At 42.0% G+C, this 22,510-nt stretch overlaps 1 protein-coding gene across 2 annotated transcripts in view; it reads right to left on the bottom strand.

The window, feature by feature from the left end:
- Positions 1-22,510, bottom strand: part of SLC27A6 (solute carrier family 27 member 6) — an 82,518-nt gene that overhangs the window by 39,747 nt on the left and 20,261 nt on the right. For both annotated transcript variants that reach the window (XM_077291517.1, XM_077291506.1), the window contains exon 5: positions 19,176-19,300. In XM_077291517.1, coding sequence (XP_077147632.1) covers positions 19,176-19,300 — 125 coding nt within the window. The remainder of the gene's footprint in view (positions 1-19,175; positions 19,301-22,510) is intronic.

The following is a 22,510-nucleotide window of genomic DNA, read 5'->3' as shown; positions in this document are numbered from 1 at the left end:
AAAATGGCGCCCACTGCGCCTGCGCAGTAGAAGCTATTGGTGTATATAGAGGCGATTGCCGATACTACTGCTGCGTAGGCGGTGTCATCTTGTAGGATTAAATTCTTTTTTTCTTCTCCAGCAAGATTACGCCGTCGGAGCATGCGCAGTAGCAACTATTGGATCACCACTATATACACCAATAGCTGCTGCTAGTCGCAGTGGGCACCATTTTAGAGTGGATTTTTTTTTTATACTCCTCAGGAAAACATCAAGCACATTTATTAACTGCACATTAAACATGCAATTATGCTGCAGCGCAGGTGCCACGGTCGGCACCTGTGCCTCAGATGTGTGTTTTTTTTGCAGTATGTACATATATTCATCATGTAAACTAGGGGGCAGGTCAGTGAGGGATCAGTGACCTGTCAGGAGGCTGCATTATGAATACCTAATCAGAGCACCACATGAAGACCCCCACAGGCCGCCCCTGAGCACGAGCATATCATTAACTCAAAACTAAAAATAAAGGTTAAACAATGACCACAAGACGGATTTCATCAACCAAGGTATTGTAACAGCACCAACCTGACACTCTCTGTAGGTTACTGTGCACAATCCTGCAACTGGTTCCCTTTAAACAAGTGTCTTTTTTCAAAGAGCAGTCCGAGCCCACTATAGAGGCAAAGACATGGCTCTCTGGGCGTGAGGGACAACATTCCAGTTCTTGAATCACTGGATAATTGAATTTTCCTTGCAGTAGATGACAAAGAAGGGCTTTCAGCTGTTGCAGTTGGCAGAAATTACACAAACACCTACGTGCTGCTGTGTACACTACAAGAGCCTGTTAGGCATAATAACGCTTCAATCCTTTTACATTGGAAACTCAATAGCACCAAACCAATACTCAATATACAGTGTATCAGGGTAGATAAAACGTATGAAGAAGCTGCCCACTGTAACTAATCACAGCTCCTTTTTCTTAATGTCCCATAGAAAATATAAATCTATATCAAGATTAACGACAATGAGCAGCTACTCAAACACTATATTTTTTGTATCGCCTCACCCATAAATTATTGAACGTATGAGACAGGAACAGTTTTTTATTACTTCTGTGTAGTGAAAATTGTTGGTGCTGTTATAGAAGCACTTTGATCAAAGGTTTTACCAACTTAGTATATTGCAATCATCATATTATGTAGCACTGTGTACTTACAATTGCTTCTCTTTTCCATTAGGTCTATGATATCACATGATTAAAACCTGACTAGCTGAATCCTTCTAAGCTCTATATGAAAACAAGAGGTCTCTTTTTCCCTGCATGACTGATAAGTCACTGCAAAAGTCCCTGGCAGGGGGAAAAGGGGAGCAGCTGGGTCAGGAATTGAAGCGGAGAATGATTTTTGCAGGGAAAAAGCACTTCTTGTTTCTATATAAAGTAGAGAAAAGAGAAGAATTAACTAGGTAGAAAGACAAAATTAGCAATTATTAGTACACATTATTATATAATGTGAAGACTGCAATATATTACAGAACCTTGCAAAAGTATTCACATTTTAAAAAATGAGGGCCTGATACCACTGAAGTGGAATAAATGTCACGCGAATAGAAATAGTATAATTGGGACCAACACGTCTTCCACTACAGCTAACCCAGCAGATACAGACCAACCATGACTGTTCACATTTGAAGATCCATGACTTGTTTATTTTGATGAAAGTTAGGCGGTCTACACTTTCAGGGGACAGCCGGCTTTGCATTTCTGTCAGGACACCACCAGCAGCTCTGAAGACACGTTCTGAGAGAAAGCTGGCTGCTGGGCACGATAAAACCTCCAAGGCGTCTGAGGCAAGTTTAGGTCATTCATCCATTTTGGAAGAGCAAAATGTGAAAGGGTCCAAACCCTCCCTAGTGGTATTGATATTCAGTTCTAGATACTCCTGCACCATCCTTTAAATTCGTTCACCACGTGTAAGACTTGGGCTCTGTTGTGCTGGTGCTGGTGAGCTGGTCTAAAAAAAGTGCCAAAGGACTGACGGAAATTGCTTTTTTCACTTACACCACTGCTGCTACTATTAATGTTTTGGCTTTGACAAACTTATGTGCCGGAGGTTGGAAGTCTAGAGCTGCGATGCGAACTGTGTGCTTCACTGCTGTCTTGGGGAAAAACTCTCTTTAGGTTGTATAAAAGCGTGTATAGATACTCCAGCATTCGCGGGTCCCTTTCCAGGGCAGGAAGCATCTAGCAAAATTTGGTTTTGTAACATGGATCTAACAGAGTGGAAACCCAGTAGTCAACATTATTCCTAATCATAACTATACGGTGATCATGTTGCAGATAATAATAATAATAATCTTTATTTATATAGCGCCAACATATTCCGCAGCGCTTTACAGTTTAATAGTTTCAAATGCAAGTCATACAGTAAGTAACAACGTTAACAATACAATAATTAAAGCAAAATAAGATGACCCTGATTGTGAGAGCTTACAATCTACAATGAGGTGGGGGAGATACAAAGTACAGGACCTTATTTACAATGATGTATTTAGAATGATGGTACAGCCATCTTCAGGGGTGGGGGATAGATAGACACAGTAAATTGGGCTACACACGCGCCCCTACACATAAAATGGCTTTTATTAGGGAACGTGATAGGCCGCTCTGAACAAATATGTTTTGAGGGCGCCCCTAAAACTATGCAAATTGTGAATGGTCCTAATTTCTTGATGTAGAGCATTCCATAGGATTGGCGCAGCACGGGAGAAGTCTTGGAGACGGAAGTGGGATGTACAGATTAGTGCAGAGGTTAGTCGAAAGTCATTTGCAGAGTGCTGCGGTCGGCTAGGCCAATAGACAGAAATAAGGGAGTAGATGTAATGGGGTGCTGCATTGTGAAGAGCTTTGTGGGTGAGAACAAGTACTTTGAATTGGATCCTATAATGAACGTAACGACTGGCAAAGAGCGGCTGCATCTGAATACTGATTAGCCAGGTAGATGACTCTGACTGCTGCATTAAGGATAGACTGAGGAGGGGAAAGTCGAGTGAGGGGGAGGCCAATTAATAGAGCATTAGCGTAGTCCAGGCGGGAGTGTATCAGGGCAACAGTGAGGGCTATTGTTGTTTCCATGGTGAGAAAAGGGCGGATTCTAGAGATGTTTTTTAGGTGCAAGCGGCAGGATCGGGCAAGAGATTGTTTATGGGAAGTGAAGGAGAGATTGGTGTCAAACGTAACACCCAGACAGCGCCGGGGCGTTATTATGGTGCCACCCATGGAGAGGGAAATGTCAGGTTTAGGGGGGTTAGTAGATGGTGGGAGCAGAAGAAGTTCTGTTTTGGAGAGGTTGAGTTTCAGATAGAGGGCGGACATGTCGGAGACTGCAGACAGACAGTCACTGGCATTCTGTAGTACAGCAGGAGTAAGGTCAGGGGATGACGTATATAGTCATAAAGGCATAAAGATGGTACTGAAAGCCAAATCTGCTGATGGTCTGTCCAATTGAGGCCATGTAGAGAGAGGAGAGAAGTGGACCAAGGACTGAGCCTGGAGGTACCCCGACAGTAAGAGGAAGAGGGGACGAAGTGGAGCCAATGAACAATACACTGAAGGAGCAGTCAGAAAGATAGGAGGAGAATCAGGAGAGGGCAGTGTTCTTAATGCCTAGTGACTGGAGCCTAGAGAGTAGGACATGGTGGTCAACAGTGTCAAAAGCTGCAAAGAGGTCGAGAAGAATAAGCAGAGAGTGGTCACCATAACACTTTACTGTCAGAAGGTCATTGGTCACTTTTATGAGTGCAGTTTCTGTCGAGTGTAGGGGACTGAAGCCTGACTGAGAAGGGTCTAGGAGGGAGTGAGTGGAGAGGTAACGGGTAAGGCGGGAGTAGACCAGGCGCTCTAAGAGTTTAGAGATGAAGCTGAGGTTGGAGACTGGTCTGTAGTTATTTGTGCAGGATGGATCAAGAGAGGGTTTCTTTAATAATGGAGTAATGATAGAGTGTTTGAAGGAGGATGGGAAGATGCCCGAGGAGAGGGAGAGATTAAAGATTGTAATTAGGTGAGCTGTGACGACTGGAGAGAGTGACTGGAGGAGGTGTGAAGGAATGGGTTCAGTAGTGCATGTAGTCGGACGAGAAGAAGAGAGGAGCCTGGAGATTTCTTCTTCTGTGAAGGGATCAAATGTGGAGAGTGAGCCAGGGGAAATGCAGGGAGGCATGGGAGTCACAGCACTTAGTGACTGGGAGCGGATTTCCTGTCGGATATTATCTATTTTCTCTATAAAGTGGGAGGCCATGTCATCAGCACAAATGTCTGTGATAGGGGCTTGTGCTTTTGGCCTGAGGAGGGAGTAAAAGGTGTCAAAAAGTTTCTTGGGGTTGTTGGATAGTGAGGAGATCAGGGTGGTGTAATAGGTCTGCTTGGCGAGGTGAAGGGCAGAATTATAGGTTCTTAACATAAATTTGAATAGATGGATAGAAGGGAGAGCAAAGTCTGGGTTACCGGACTCTTGCTCTTACTAACTGCCATGGAATAACTGTCTCTTGATTGATGCTTATCTTCTGGGATGCTTTGCTTCGGGAATGTTTGCATGCACTCCTACATGCGTGCACCCCTAAGAAGATGTCTAAATTTATAGTCCAGGATGCTGGGTCAGAAGAGATGGATTGTGGGAACTGACTAGGGATAATTTGGCAGCTGGGTCCAGCACACCACGGGGTGGTTAGATGATCAAAGACATTGAGGCTGGCTATATCTATATGCTATAACACCTTCCACCAGATAACATCTAGAGTGACCACAGTCATGGATATACATCAAACAGTGGGTAAAACATACAATGCAACAAATGAATTATACCAATCATTAAGCAGGCATATTAAAATATGTTGTTAGATGGTAAAGTGGCAGATGACGGACAGCAGACAGCAAGCAGAGGTGGGACATTGTACCATTAGAGTCTATTGCAGCAGATAAGACAGCAAGCAGAGGTGGGAAGTTGTACCATTAGAGTGTATTGCAGCAGATGAGACAACAAGCAGAAGTGGGAAGTTGTACCATTAGAGTCTATTGCAGCATATGAGACAGCAAGCAGAGGTGGGAAGTTGTACCATTAGAGTCTATTGCAGCAGATGAGACAGCAAGCAGGGGTGCTGAAGATAGTGCAGCAAGAAGGCACTCATATGTTGGGCTCTACCATGAGGTCTAAGCCCATGCTGTGTTGGTGTCTGGGTAACAATGATGCTTGTTTCCTCTGTCCCATCCCACACCAACCATGAACAACAGAGAGGGGAGGATATCCTCTTCTACTGACAGTTGCTCACCCAATACCTCTTCCTCTTCCATTTGTTTGATCTTGCACCTTCGATAACAGTTTGTCTGTTATCACCAGCCCCCCTCAATCGCAGTAATCCACCCTCCCTTGGCACCAGCCTGTGTGATGACAGTCTGGAGCTTAGAGACAATGTTATCCCTTCTGCTCCAGCATATAGATGACTGGAATAGTGATGATGATGACGGCGTCGTTAGCGTTAACCATCTTAGTAGCCATTTTGAAACTGTGCAGAAGGGTTCAGAGGTCCATAATCTGTGCCCACCCTGTAACCGTGATATGCACCACGTCTGTACTGCTTTGGCCCAGGCTATACCACATGACATACTGCATCAGGGCTCATTGCTGCTGCCACAGTCGCTGCAACATGTGCAGAGTGGTATTCCACTGTGTCTGCACATCGCATATCAACCTGTTAACTGGCATGGACAAAGACCTCTGTATCGATGCAAGTCGATGACCTGAAGGGTGCGAACGGCGGAAATGAGCACACAGCTTACATCCTTTCTGGAGCAGCTCACTCAGGCCAAGATAGTGGCGGAGAAAATGCTCTACCACCAGGTTGAGAACGTGAGCCATGCAAGGCATGTGTGTGAGCTTGCCTCTTCGTAGGGTAGCCACCAGGTTCACACCTTTATTGGACACGGCCTTCCCTGGATGCAGAATCAGTGGAGACAGCCATTGATCAAGCTCAGTCTGGAGAGCTATCCACAACACTTCAGCTGTATGACTGCGGTCTCCAAGGCATATCAATTTTAATACTGCCTGATTGTGGTGAGCCCTGGCTGCACACTACGGAGGTAGTGGGGATTCGCTCTGCACAGTTGGAACACGTTTCTCATTAAGGCAGAGGTTGAGCACACAGGTGGAGGCCTAGAGGAGATAAAGGAGGAGGCAGAAGCAGTGGAGGAAATGTTAAATATAGAGGTTTGTCCTGCAAGCCTTGGGGATTCCAAGACTTGTTGAACAGCGCTGCCACCACAGCCACCAGACTGATGAGGGGCAAAAACCCCGAAACAGCTGTTTGTGGATGGATACCATGCTTAGCATAGGTGGTCTTCCTTTATTGGATATTCTCCTTTATTGGATGCTGCCCTTCCTGTGGTTGTTCCTTCCCGGAGAAAGGCCTGGCTATTCATTGCTTGCGTTGAGAAACATGTGATGGTGTCTCCGCAGCTTACTTTACATGCGTTTGCCTATTTCCCATAAGGGATGGGGGCAGTGTTCTGGATCACTGCGTTGAGAAACACGTGATGGTGTCTCCGCAGTGTTGGATGTTTTGGTCTCCCCGAGGTCATTCATCTGTTCCTTCATAGCCTTTCACCAGGCACTGCTCCTAATAGCCAGTTTCCTACTCCACACTGATGAGGGGCAAAAACCCCGAAACAGCTGTTTGTGGATGGATACCATGCTTGGCATAGGTGGCCTTCCTTTATTGGATATTCTCCTTTATTGGATGCTGCCCTTCCCGTGGTTGTTCCTTCCCGGAGAAAGGCCTGGCTATTCATTGCTTGCGTTGAGAAACATGTGATGGTGTCTCCGCAGCTTACTTTACATGCGTTTGCATATTTCCCATAAGGGATGGGGGCAGTGTTCTGGATCACTGTGTTGAGAAACACGTGATGGTGTCTCCGCAGTGTTGGATGTTTTGGTCTCCCCGAGGTCATTCATCTGTTCCTTCATAGCCTTTCACCAGGCACTACTCCTAATAGCCAGTTTCCTACTCCACACTGATGAGGGGCAAAAACCCCGAAACAGCTGTTTGTGGATGGATACCATGCTTGGCATAGGTGGTCTTCCTTTATTGGATATTCTCCTTTATTGGATGCTGCCCTTCCCGTGGTTGTTCCTTCCCGGAGAAAGGCCTGGCTATTCATTGCTTGCGTTGAGAAACATGTGATGGTGTCTCCGCAGCTTACTTTACATGCGTTTGCATATTTCCCATAAGGGATGGGGGCAGTGTTCTGGATCACTGCGTTGAGAAACACGTGATGGTGTCTCCGCAGTGTTGGATGTTTTGGTCTCCCCGAGGTCATTCATCTGTTCCTTCATACCACAGCCACCAGAGTCACCCAGTGCCCAGTCAGAGGGGTGTAACATCCTTTGCCATGCTTACTCATCTAAGTGTCTGTGGTGAAATGCACCTTGGCAGACAGAAATTTAGTCAAGGAATGGGTGATGTTGTCTGCGGCATGCTGGTGTAGAGCAGGTACACCTTTCTTAGAAAAGTAATGGCAACTGGGCAATTGGTACTGGGGAACTGTGACGGCCATCAGCTTTCAGAAACCATCTGTATCTTCCAGGTGGAAAGACAGCATTTCTGTAGCCAACAGATTGGAGATGGTGTAGTTCAAACTCTTAGCTTTGTCATGCGTAGGAGGAATCAATCTTTTCCGTGACCACAACTGCAAAACCATGGGCTGGCTGATGTGTTGAGAGAGTGTGAAGTATGATAAACTGGACAAATTGCTGGAACGTGAGAGAGGTGCAGGCAGAGATGTTATGGTGGATTGAGGAACTTGTGGTATGCTTGTTCTCTGAGATTAGTCAAAAACAGCAGGCATGTCCGCTTCTATTACAGCTGATGACGGACCCTCAGTCAGCATGACTGGAGCGGGTAAAGAACCCGAGGTTCTGCGGTCGAAGACCTGCCTCTCAATAGTTGGCACGGTAACAGAGGAGGAGGAAGAAGCAGCAAATGCAATTAATGGGGAAGCTGCTAGTTGTTGAGGTCTGCTGGTCTGCATTTTAGCGCAGTGGGATTTCCAGAGTAACGCATGTTGATTTCACATGTGAAGGTTCATACATGTAGTAGTCAAATTATTGCACTTTTTACCTCTATTCAGTTTTTTTTCAGTTGGCAGATTATGTGAGTTGGATCATCCTTTGCAGTGTCAAAAAAGGCCCAGATTAGGCAACCCTTGCCCCCCCTGCAAGCTGCAGACTCGCAAACGATGTTGGTCACAGCCACAGTTGTGGCCGAGGATGCATTGCTCGTCATGGGTGCTTCACAACATGTCTGGGATGTATGGCACAATGTAACTTCCTCATCTTCCTCCTCAAATGACCTGCTCAGCTGTGTGCCTCTATGTTCACTCCAACTGGGATCTAACACCTCATCATCCTCTGTGTTATCACACTCCTCACCCTTGATCACCCTCCTCCTCTTCCTGCCCTGACAACACTGTACAGTCCGTGTGAGCCTCAGATATCTGAGTCTCATCAGGATCACCTTGCCCAGGGGTTAATGTCTGATGATGATGGTCAGGATTCTTTTGGACCATACTTTGTCCTGCCCTGAATCCAATCTAAAGAAATTTTGAGCATCGGTGCAGATTTCCTTGTCTTGACTCAGTGAAGCTTTTGAATACACTTCTGATGACCATTTCATAGAATGTGTGAACAGCTATTCAGACTCACCCATCTGTGGTTCCGTACAGTCAGTTATATGGTTGGAGAGTTGGGATGCAGGTAGAAGCAAGGGGAATTTGGATGCCACATCTGTGGACTGTACTGGGTGTGATGTTGAGGTGGAGGAAGAGGAGGAGAGGCCACTCTTTCTGGGCCTCATCAACAAGGCGTACTGCTGTGCATCTGCCAAATAAAGGGAGTGGAGTAGCCCATCCAGTAACAGAAGTCACCAGTTGTCTTTGAATAGGAACTAGTTGGTTCACTAGTGCTTTCCCAACATTACCATCTACCCCATGTACACTTTGAACACCAAGCCCAATTACCCTTCCACCATGGCCTTGCTTTTTCCCAGTCATGTTGCTCAGATAGTGTGGTAGGAGCACAGTATTAGCAACAAAAAAGAGATTTTAAACTCTGCACCACCTCTGCAAACAGCCGAATTTCAGCGACAGTAAATTCCAAGGTGAAATATGGCGTGCTGTATCGTGTTATTCACAGAAGAAAGAATTGTTTGAGTGTGGATGAGGCTTGTATGACAAAGAACATATGCTAAAAACAATTTTTGAAAGTCAGATGTCCCCTACTGTATGACATTAGGAACAGAAGAATTTTTTGGTGGCCTTTGGATCAGGCCTCTATAACACACTAGATGCTACAAATTATTTTAAAATCAGGTCCTAGACTGTATAGCACTAGGAACAGAATAATTTTTTGGTGTCCTCTGGATCAGGCCTCTATAACACACTAGATGCTACATACCATTTTAAAGTCAGGTCCCCTACTGTATGACGTTTATCAACAGAAAAAAATGTTTGGTTATGTTCGTGAGATCTGCAGACAGCTTAATTTCAACCCAACAAAATGACAAAGTGTGATACGGCGGGCTGTCTAATTTTTAGTAACTGAAAAATTATATATTTTTTTTATGTGCATTAGGTCTGCAGACAGTTTCATATCACCACAGCACTAAGAGACTTGTAAAGAGAGACTTGTAAAGAGCTTCCAGATGTTGCCATTTGCTTATTGATTCAAGTGCAGATTTCTCTGTAACCGTGGAATGGACAGACTAATTAAAGGTATTGCTGGACTTATCTTTACATGAGATACATTTGGATGTAAAACGTTTGGGGGCAAAATCCTGTTGACAGATTTCCTTTAAGAAGTTAAAAATAAAGGGCCTTTTCTGAAAATCTAAAGAAGTTTAGGAAATAGGAGGTAACTTTCAAGCCAGTTTGTGGGTGTGAGAGTTTTAGCTAAAAATTTATTAAATGCTTATTTGAAACCCACTTTCAATAAAATCATAAAATCAAAATAGAACCAACGCTTTGATTTGTCAGAAGCAATGACAGATTCGCTATAAATCTGTCATGCCTTTTTAAGAAAGACAGAGATATCTGGTATTTTGACAATAAATTAAATAAAAGCTGTCAATGTTGCAAATGCTACAGCACGAGATTTTCTACACCTTAGTAATCTCAACTCTGACACACCTTTTAAGTCAGCAAAGAAGGCACACACCCTCATAGAATTCTTCTTACATTGTATCTCTCTCCCCTTATAAAACTCCACAGAAAGGACAACTTTACGGTCTCCATTCACAGAGCAGGAGCTTAATTAAGTGTTCGACTGTATAAGCAAAATATTACAATATACAAATACATGTTTAAAGGGTTTGTCCATGACTTTGCTACATCCTTTGTGTAGGAGTTATTCATGGGTAATAAAGATCAGCTCCTATTGAAGTGAATAGGAACAGAGCTGTAGTACATGGAAACCACCACTAGACAGTGTACATATTACATCTTTATCTGGTCCTGCTCTGGTAATGTCTGCCTTTGTCACCAGGTGGTCTAAACTTATTATGTGGGCACTGACAATGGAGGGAGTGGCAATACCAGTATGACTGGGCAACATGGGCACAGTCCAGCAAAATGTACCTGTTTGGCTAGGATTTGTGGTGACGTCCAGTCAGAGATAGTGTTAGTGTTTAGTTAGCAGGTGTAATTATTTTCCTGCTGTGACCTATAGGGCACCACCCTTAAAGGGGTTTTCCAATCTCCAAGATCCTATCCCAGTAGTAGGTATAATAATATTAAAAAAATTCCTCCAATTAGAAATGTAGTATAGTTTTTCTGATTCACTATGTCTTTTTCCTCATGTGCAGGCATTTCAAGACCTTAGGTATCCATGGTTACAACAACTAGAAAATAGTTAACTAAGTGTCACTTTATCAGTGGTCGTAGCCATGGATACCTAAGGTCCTGCAATGCCTGCACATGAGGATAGACATAAAGCGAATCAGAAAAACTGTACTACATTTATAATTGGATGTATTTGCTAATATCATTATTATTATGGAATGCCCGCCAGGGCCTTGGGGTACTCAGTCTGCTACTTAAGGGGATGTGTCACAGCGGCGACCCAGTCCGTGGCCCTGGGCGCCCATGTAAAAGGGAATTGAATAAAGTTTGTGTTCATGATGCCACCTGTGATATTCGGACAATGGGGACCAACGCTGCTTAAAGGGGTCCACTGGGGTGATGTTATGGCAGCTAGATGGTATAACTTCCCACAGGTGAAGTAGGTCCCCAGGGCTCCCGATGTATAGGTGAAGATGGTGAATGGTGCAGTAAGAATGAGGACACAGGTTTGCAGTCTCCTTACCTGGTTTACTGAAGGCTTCAAGCAGCCACAGTCCAGGGTACCAGATCACAGGTACAGGCAGGGTCCAGCAGGCTTGGAAGAGAATCCAGAATTCCCCTTACCAGGTGGAGTTAAAAGTCTTCCTCATAGCGCGGTGGTATTGTAGTCCCTTACTGCCTATGACTTCTGATAAGGTCCTCACAGTTCTCTCTGTCCTCCATAAAGGTGGGACACAAACCCGTATGACAGGTGACTCGAGCCTTTTTACAGGGTCTCAGTCACGACCCGGGCTCTATATGCCACTATGCCTCCTGGGTATTAGAGCAGACAGGTGATGTGTAATTCAGCTGTCCTTCCGGTTTCTGCTGTAAGTCTTAGAGTCCCTCACAACCTTGGTTTTCCGGCTACCAGTATCTGCGCTCCGCCAGGGAGGTAGCCAAATCGCTGCTAGGCTCCCCTGGTATCACTCTCCTGTGCTTCACTCTCCTGCACGCTCACTAAACAATGTTCTTCCTTTCGTATTCTTCTCTTTCTCCAGGCGCTGTAACAACTCTGGCTACACGGCCCCTTCAGTCCTTCCGACACTCAATGTCTGACTACTCTCTCCTCTGTCCTCTGACAGACTGACTAAAAACCCCCTTTCCTTCCAGACCAGAAAGTATTTATGGGGGAGTTCCCCTTAATCTGGGTTCAGAGTTCCCCCTTCTGGCCTGGAGTGTGAACATGTTGTGTGCATTGTGGTTACCTGATAAAAGGAATCCTTCATCGCTTCCACGCGTGACATCACTCTGCCCATAAGGAAAGCAATGACATTGTGATGACCAGGACCCTGGGGCGTCACAATTACACCTACTACATATTGGGATAGGATCTTGAAGAAAGTGCTCTTTCCCTGATGAAGCTGTGTTTCACAGTAATAGGCTATAGTCACACTATCATGATGTGGTCAGTATTTTACATCAGTTTTTGTAAGCCAAAACCAGGAGTGGAACAAACAGAGGGGAAAGCTATAACAGAAACACATCAACAAGTCTGTATTTTTGACCCACTCCTGGAAAACTAAAAAACGCACCATGCCGCAGACACACAGGAAAACACTATAATGTGCACAGGGCAAAACAATACAAATATAGTAAGGAGAAATATAACGAAGGAAAATACACCACCAGATACGATATTTCCTCTCGTAGACCACCACTCCAGACCGAGATCACCAGGCACAAGACACAAGCTATAATCGGCGACGCCCAAAGCCCAGCAAAACTATTTAACCCCTTCACCCCCGGAGCTTTTTCCGTTTTTTCAATTTCGTTTTTCGCTCCCCTCTTTCCCAGAGCCATAACTTTTTTATTTTTCCGTCAATTTGGCCATGTGAGGGCTTATTTTTTGCGGGACGAGTTGTACTTTTGAACGACGTCATTGGTTTTACCATGTCGTGTACTAGAAAACAGGAAAAAAATTCCAAGTGCAGTGAAATTGCAAAAAAAGTGCAATCCCACACTTGTTTTTTGCTTCGCTATTTTGCTAGGTTCACTAAATGCTAAAACTGACCTGCCGTTATGATTCTCCAGGTCAGTACGAGTTCATAGACACCTAACATGACTAGGTTATTTTTCACCTAAGTGGTGAAAAAAAATTCCAAACTTTGCAAAAAAAAAAAAAAAAAAAATTGCACCATTTTCCGATACTCGTAGCGTCTTTATTTCTCGTGATCTGGGGTCAGGTGAGGGCTTATTTTTTGCGTGCCGAGTTGGCGTTTTTAATGATAGCATTTTGGTGCAGATACGTTCTTTTGATCGCCCGTTATTGCATTTTAATGCAATATCGCGGCGACCAAAAAAACGTAATTCTGGCGTTTCGATTTTTTTTCTCATTACGCCATTTAGCGATCAGGTTAATGCTTTTTTTTTATTGATAGATCGGGCGATTCTGAACGCGGCGATACCAAATATGTGTAGGTTTGATTTTTTTTTTATTGATTTATTTTGATTGGGGCGAAAGGGGGGTGATTTAAACTTTTATATTTTTTTTATTTTTTTCACATTTTTTTTTACTTTTTTTTTTCACTTTTGCCATGCTTCTATAGCCTTCATGGGAGGCTAGAAGCAGGCACAACCCGATCGGCTCTGCTATGTAGCAGCGATCATAAGATCGCTGCTACACAGCCGAATTACAGGTGTGCTGTGAGCGCCGACCACAGGGTGGCGCTCACAGCTACCGGCGATCAGTAACCATAGAGGTCTCAAGGACCTCTATGGTTACCATTTAGAAGCATCGCTGACCTCCGATCATGTGACGGGGGTCGGCGATGCGCTCATATCCGGCCGCCCGGCCGGATGCGGTAGTTAAATGCCGCTGTCTGCGTTTGACAGCGGCATTTAACTAGTTAATGGGCGCGGGCGGATCGCGATTCCGCTCGCGCTCATTGCGCGCACATGTCATGTACAAAACAGCTGACATGTCGCGGCTTTAAGGTGGGCTCGCCGCCGGAGCCCACCTTAAAGCGGGGGTTCTGCCAGCTGACGTACTATTCCGTCAGCTGGCAGAAAGGGGTTAAAGGCAATGTGCATGACTAAGCCTCCAACCCGAGTACCAGGCAGATTAACCCAACAATCTGGATCAATCTAGCCGGCGCCACTGAGCATATAGTGGACGAATGAGGAATTACCGCTGTCTGTCGGACGCCCTAGTGTGAACAGCGTTCGACATGACAATATAGGGCTATAGCTTACAATTTATTCCAGCTTGTTTTATTCTTCTTCTACTAAATGAAATGATATTTATACTTGTGCCTCAGCTGGGTCACTGACTAAGCTGCATATAGACTTACTATTGCTACATGATTGACAGTTATATTGTACAGCCCCAATTGACTGTCCTGTGCAGCATTACTGCTAATACTCTGTGATGTTATTGCTATGTAGGTGTAACACACTGTATATATGATTGCTATTACTATACATTACTGACAGGGAGTATATTTTCTTCCTTGGCTACACTGTTGTCAAACTGTGTACACATTTGTTATATCATATGCTGTATAGCTATATTGCATAGTCAGGACTGATTTCCTTGTATAAACTAATATCATGCACTTTATTCAATATTGTCAGGGATGATATCATGTATGCTTTACTATGCTTTCCTTTCCTTTGACGTCATTGATATAGGGTTAGGTTGTGTACTTGGTTTTACTAGTTTTATGGATGTTGTTTAATAAAATTTCTATTTTTATTCTTGGTTATATATATTGAGGTGTGCGCACCATTAGTGTATATCTTTCTCTCCTTTGCTATTGTTGTTGTGGTATATAAGGACGCACCCTAAATGATTTAGGCTGTGCCTCCCCCTTTTTCATGGTTCTGCAAGAGAAATTGAATCGTTGCGGTCCTGAAAGACGCGCCGCATGTCAGTTTCCGTGGGTGATCCGCAGCTGCACATTTACGCATAGTGGACATGAGATTTCTCGAAATCCCATCCACTATGCTGTAACATCTGGCCAATGTGGTTTTGACGCTGCACAAGTACGCAGCATCAAACCTGCAGCCATTCCTGAATGTGGGAACGTACCCCGATAGGTGCTATTTTTACAATGCTATCACTTTGGTCGATTTTAAAATATATAGTCCCCCTCAAAGTCACTAAATCGTTAAACTTTTAACCCTTCTAACATGTCAACAAAAAAGTCTTATGGTAAATGTTATTTATTACCTTTTTTTGTGATATAAATATCTGTTGTAAGGGATATAAGCATTAAACTTTTGAAAATTATAAATTGTTCTAAAATGCCATCAAATTTCCAATATTTTCATAAATAAACACAAAACATATCGGCCTTTATTTACCATAACATAAACTAACATAACGTTACATAAAGTGCAAAGTGTCATGAAAACCAATCTCAGAATCACTGGGATATGATAAAGAATTCCAGAGTTATTATCACATAAAGTGTCAGATTTGATCAATTATGCTTAGTCACTAAGGGGTTAAACTATTGGGAATTGCCAGTTATAGGTGTATATACCAATTCCAATTGTTTCTTCCATTATTCCCTGCTTTCTGACTCTCTGCATGTTTGATACCTACTGCTGACCCTGGACTGACTTTACCCCTTTTGTCTTTGCTTGTGTGCTTCCTCTTGACCTCATCCCTGCTTCCTGATTTTGTCTAATATCTGCCACGGGGTACCTCTGGGACCTGCTAAGTAGAGTGGCTTTGCACAAAGTGTACATTAAATCCCTTTTAAGATCTGCTAGGTTTAAACAAATTGATAACTTTTACAGTACAGACCTGTGATGTTTTGGGGCCTTGCACTGTTTACTTCACTCCCCCGCAGGACCTGCTAACAGCTGATCGGTAGGGGTGTTGGTTATATCGGACTCCCAGTAATCCGATGTATATTAACTCTCCTACAGATAGGCCATCGTTATACGAGTCCTTGACAATCTGCCTTAAGTCAAGCTCCTTAAAATTAGTATTTATAAATCTGTGTTTACGCTTACTTTTTTACTTTCCCCCAGTTATATGGTGCATACACAAAAATTGATTAGCAGATATTGAATAAATTGCTAGACATAACAAAATATAGGTCCATAGGTCATGTACATGTGGATATGCGGATCATATAAGAAAATTGGTGCAAATTACCACCATACAAAAAGGTAATTAAAAATGATATAACTTTTATTTAAAATAATCATTAATAATCAGTATTCAAGGGTTTAAAAAACACAGACTGAACCAAAAGGGCAGGACACAGATAGAACAATGATACGCATTCATAAACATACAGTCGTATTAAATGCACAAAAATATATAAAGTCAAGGGTATGTGTACTATTAAGTACCAAAATATACATTGTGCCAATCTAATTGAAGGCAAGATGAATGTATGCCTGAATACCTATTACAACCTGTACAGCCTCCTATTTCAATAATAAGGTGCAAAGTGCAATAAGAAATATATGAGAGGCTGTTAGTATAATCTTGTTAAATGAGTCCAATTTAGAAGATCATAGCTAATTCATTAATAAGGCGCATGTGCATAATAAACCAGTGAAGCTAGACATAACAATAGCATTCATTACCAAGAATTAGATGTGTCCTGCGTTTCCCTACACGCGTTTCGGTGCTTGCCTTTTTCCGGGGAGCGTGGTTAGCATAGAACAGAGTCACAGGCTATATGGTACATAGTAGCCAATCACCAGGGGTGAAGCTTGACCTTTGTGTCACTGAATCTAATTGACGCATGTGGGTGATGATAATCTCCCATCCATTCCCAGAAGCATCACGGAGACACCACGCACATGTGACTCCAGCGATCTGCCCATATTTTTCTATGATTATTCTAAATAAAATGTATATAATTTTTAATTACCTTTTTGTATGGTGACAGTGACAGTGTAGCATAGTAGTAATAATCGGTGTACTTAGCCATTTCAAGAAGGGATAAGGTCACATTCTAAATGGTTAAATCCTGAATCCCACTACCAGTGTTAATAATGCAAACACTTATCAGTAGGGAGTTCTTACTATCCAATTTGTGAGACCGGGGCACAGCCTTTTTTCCAATTGATTTGGTGATTATTATGTCTGTTTTGATGATATTGTATCAGACTTATATGGTGGAAGGATTTCCTGAAATATAACTCTGATGGTATGTCATCCTATAGTGAAGTTTTGTCACTAGAAATGGAGCCCATAGTTAAAATTGTAAGGTAAATTTGTTTCTGTGTGCCTCAGCAAGGGATGGTGTAGCGGGATACATTATTCCATAGAGCCAAAAAAAAGAATGCCAACTCATACGATCTGGATTGGGCCAAAAAGACACACTTTTGTCAATCACATGTTAATGGTGCCATATACCGTGGTTTCACACTGCTTACTTTCTAAGTGTTCTAACACTGTATGGGCAACTTTTTCACATTACGCCATTATTATCTCTAGCCAAATAATTAATGTGTGCATTAAATATGCATAGCAGTGATTCATAGGAGCTGTATAGTAGTTTATTACATTTTGAGCTGACCATCAGTTGAAAGTTTACCCACAATATCATGATTCTTCTCTCTTTATTTTAATTAATGTATATATTGAAAATAATCTAAGCATGTATTTGTCTTTCCCCATGTGTACTTTTCTCAGATGATAACAAGTAAAGGCTATTTTCAGGTATGCAATGACTTTTGCAAGTTATGACATTGCAATTCAGGTGTAAGTCAGTTTATATTACTCCTATCCTCTATACTTTTCAATGTTACAGAAACTACTGGAGCACTAAGCAGAGGGGGACATGACTTTGGGAGGGGTGGACCTTTTGCTCCTGCAGCTTTGTTTGTAAAGCAGTGTAGACTTTAAGCAAGTGTGATGTTGCTTTAACAGGAGAGAGAACAGTATGTCTGTGCCTGGTGTGTTATTGTGATGAATATGGGGTGTATATAAAGGAGGTAACCCTCTGTCTCTCCCTCTTTCTCTCACTGGATGAACTGGACAAAGCATCACCTGCTCTCCCACCATGTTATAATCACTGTCCCAGTTATAATCACTATCTTACAACGTTTTATTTAAATATTACTTGTATAATGAGGAATGCTTTATTGTATTTGTTTAATTAGTCATTGTATATCTTGTACCAGGTCCAATTTTATCATGGCTATAAAGAGTTAACATTAGCATTAACCTCTAAGTCCAAGGGAAGGGTAATCCTTCAGCCATGGTTCCCTAGAGGTTTCCTCCACATGGGGTTTTTCCTCTTCTGGGTGCTGTAGGATGACTCTTTGTGAGTCGGAGATTTGCCAAGTTTAGTCCCCTTAATGCTTTTGCAGGGACTTATACTTTTTAACTTTACTAAAGTGATTTATAAAAAAAGCTAAAAGTGTCATATGTGACTTAGAATTTATAACCCATCACAGCTTTGTGGTTTAGGAGTCAGGTGAAAGTTGCAGACAAGTTAAGGTGGACTCATTTTAACTAATAGAGGATGTAAAACCTCATGGTGGTGAACAGGCTCAGCTTTGGTGGCCAGCCACAAGACGTTGTAATGGTAACATCAGTCAGGGGTGGGCACAGCGGTTAAGCAGAAGAGTGAAGATAATAGAGTCATTGGTGCTCTGAAAGTTTACTGGCTCTGCTTGAATGGCAAGCCAGTATGAGCTGTCCCTTTATGGCTGTCTGTCCTGGTGCTGTATGTCAGACAGCTGGGGATATCAGAGTATTTGTGAATCCCAATGTACTAGCACTTCACCTGACTCCTACTGTGATTGTTTTTACCCTGTAATTTAAATAAGGCTGTGGCCATTTGGACAGCCAAAATAATGTGTTTTGCGTATGTATTCCAGTGCCTAGGTTTACTGTAGTTATGGTTGTTTTAAGATAGAGTGGGGGTCCGTCCCATATCCAAAAGTCAGGTTTATTCATATGGCAGTATTATAGATTCATGTGGTAACGATCCCTAACCCAACACCAATAAATATATACACAAGTCCATACTATTCTTCTGTATACCTACTTTTATATTGAGGCAAACAGACATATTATATCTTACAAATTCTTAAACAGTTCCACTATATGTTGTATTTCGGATGTATTTTCTGGTAGGAGCATTGTTAGAATCACCATATTGCCAACAGATACATATTATAGAACCGTAAGGATCATGTGCAGTGTCACAACCTCAGTTCGAAAGGCTGTGCCATGTCAATCAGGCACAACCTTACGACAAGTACATAACTGTAAAGTAATATAATGTACACTAGGACAATACATTTAAAGGTCAAAAAAGTGTAAATTGTAACATTTCAGACTTACCACAGGCTGATTACATAGATAGCGACACAGCTCTCCAATGTATTGAAACACTGTCACATTGTACTTTTTACAATCAATCCAGAATTGGCTCGCTGAAAACTTTTTCCTCAATACACAGGTTGTCCCTGTACATTATATATAAAAATAAGTACATCAGGAAAAAATTGAGACATCTGGCTGCATACTTAAAGGTTTATTCCCCAAAAACAAGGTATTTGTATAGGATAGAAGATATATTGCTGATTCCTTGGTGCCCAAACACTCTAATTAATGTCCATTGAATGTCTATGGGACTGCCAAGTGCAGCGCTCGACTAGTCCCATAGCCAGTGAATGGAGTGGAGGCCGCACATGCATCCATGTCTCCCCAACATTCAGGAAGGGGCTTTAAAGAATCGATCTGGGGATTACAAAATCCCAGTCTTGGGATTGCTGGGTTTCCCCGCTGTTGAGCCCCCAGCAAACATCTAGGTACCCTATATTCCATGGATATGGGAAAAATAGTTTATTGGGGGTAATAACCCTTTAAAGTTAAGGAATCTCATGATAAAGTAATAGTTATAAAATTTACATTGATGAATAAACCTACACTTTAAATTAAAGGAAACATAAAAATGTTGGCTGTTGGACAATTTCTCCACCTTTGAATCCTTAGTTGACTCTAGATCTCTTTTGCAATTTATATGAGAAATTAAATAATGGAATTTATATCTTAAGGCATCAATGAACTATAACACTGTGTTCTGACAAGTAGTTATCTGTTAAAACTTATTACTGGAAAAGCTATTTTGCTCTCATTTTAGTATTATATTTAAGTATGTGACCTACATAAAGAACAACATAAAATGTGCAGAACACTCCGAGTACTAAGTGCACCTCACAGAGTTTGTTCTGCAAACAATGGTATGGTGTGGGTTGCCAGAGCCCAGGGCATGACAAGTATTTTGTGCCCCCTAAACCTTTAACTGTTAGCATTTCCTGAGTCCCTTCCACCAGTCCCAAATCCTCCAGACTTAAGTATTGTGTTGTAAAAAAATTATGATGTAATTATAGTTTGCCTGTTGACCCTGTAGGTTTTTTTTCTGCTTTTTGCTGAAAATTGACATACATAAAAAAAATAATAAGCTATACATTGTTACAATATTATTTTTTTTATTACATTTTTTATAGCAGGTATTTAATTACACTAATCCTATCCCCAACCCCTAGCCATCAGCCTAGCCCTAAGACTAACCCTAACCCTATTCCTAACCCTGGCTCTTACATTGCACATGATTCCATATGATCTTTATTCACGATCCGCTCAGCTTTTCATCTTGGTTGCTGCCTATGCAGCATGTAGGTGTGGAGTTTTTCATCACCTCCTTCATTCTGCACAAAGGTGAACAAGATGACAAAGCTCATTTCATTATACTTAGAGTTTTTCTTCCTAATTGCTGCCTATGCAGAATAGAACAGCTAATGACAACCTCATCTCGCCTGCTGTGCACTGCATAGGCAGCACCTGGAAGTGGGCACCCACTACAATGTTCTAAGAATAAGTGGTGCTTGCACTCATCATTCATTTACCAGTGTAGATAAGGGGTGAATTGTGTGCCCCCATAGACTTTAGCACCCCAGGCAATCGCCCCATCCTTCTGCTATGCCACTGCCTGCCAGGAAAAATGGGTGCAAATGACCCTTTTTATGCATAGGTTCTCACGTACTGGCAGTTTTTTTGTATTTGACTGCAAATAACTTGTTTAGCATTTTCTATGTTGCTGCCTCAGGATGATGTGTTTGTTAAATATTTTTCCACTGAAAACTTAGTCTATGTTCACACAGAGCTTTATGACTAGTCCACAACAAAAATGCTTTACACGCTCTTTGAATAAGCTTCCTATTTCAGCGAAAAAATGCATCTACAGTGCATGCGTCTATAGTGCACACAGTGCCATGTCTGCCACATGTTTTTTTTTCATTGTGAAAAAGTAGTAATATTTCAATATTAGACTTTTTTTGCCCCAAAAAGATCGAAATCTGGCTACAGACTCAACAGAAGAAAAAAAGCTGCATGTCCCAAAAAACACATAAAAAATTGTAACAAATAAAAAATAACAAAATGTTGGCGTGTTTAAGACTTTTAACATGCTTTTTCAGCCAGAAAGATACATATAAAAAAACCATCTTGACAACTTATTCTAATGTTCACACGGAGTTATTTTACTAATCTTCTGTCTGAAAAATCCATATTTGGGTGCATATTTCTATATGCTGTAGTTGTGCATAGAGTATTTTTTTCTGCTCTATTTCATTTTGTTGTCAAAATTGGATGTTTTTCAACTGAAATGAATACAAAGCCTATTCCAAGAGTATTATGGAGGATTCTGCTCTAAAATCCACATCAAGAAGTCATTATAAACATACCTGTCTAGAGTATGTATGTTCACACAGAGGGTTTTTATGTGGATTTTTCCACTTGAAAATTTCACATAAAAAAACATCTGAAAAGACAGGGGTTTTGATTGGTTTTGTAAGAACATTGGACACTGATTTTGACGCATTTTTCACTTGTTTTGTACAACATCCCTTTGGCCGATAGAGAAGAAACAATACTATTAAAGACCCATGGTAATAGGGGGTCCTGTTACAGATTTTCTTCATTGGGGCCCATGAGCCTCAAGTTTCGCCACTTAGCGGCAGCCTAGGTGCAGAGGATCAGTTAAGTACAGAGGAGAAATCATATTGAAATCCAACATGCCTTATTCTCTCCCCTCTGCATCTGGCTTTGAGGTAGGGCTGGCCAATTACTCTGATATTTGTGGGTTCGGTGGCCAATTATCTAATGTGTGTGGCCATTTTAGAGGAGTTGCTGCAGATTTACATATATGTATTTTTTTGTAAAATAAAAGGGCTTTGCAATATGAAGTTGAAAAAGCCAAACGAGCTAAGCGCTGTTACATATGTACATCGCAGTGCTACTCCTGTGCATCTATTCTGTCCGATCTGTCCATGATATGTATCATTTTCGCTTGAGAAAGCGAAAAGCTCGTCGGGTCAGTGTGTGGCGTTCTATTTCCATACGCCATGGGTAAGTTGCAGATCATATTACTGATTGCGGCTATGAGTGACATTATTACATATATGATTACTTTCTATGGATGCCACTTATGCTTTTTCACTTTTTGATCCTTCTTTGTGAATTCACAAAATCTGAGTAGCTTGTAGTTTGTAACCACACAGGCACATCTATGGTTACCTTCTCTGATCTATTTTTCAGTCTCCTGACTCCTTTTGTGAATTGTAATTTCCATATGCTCTAGTTGATGAACTTTTAGTCATGTACAGTTGTCACTT

This window comes from Ranitomeya variabilis, chromosome 1, assembly GCF_051348905.1.
Source record: "Ranitomeya variabilis isolate aRanVar5 chromosome 1, aRanVar5.hap1, whole genome shotgun sequence".
NCBI lineage: Eukaryota > Metazoa > Chordata > Amphibia > Anura > Dendrobatidae > Ranitomeya > Ranitomeya variabilis.
This window is presented reverse-complemented; position numbering and strand designations above follow the sequence as displayed.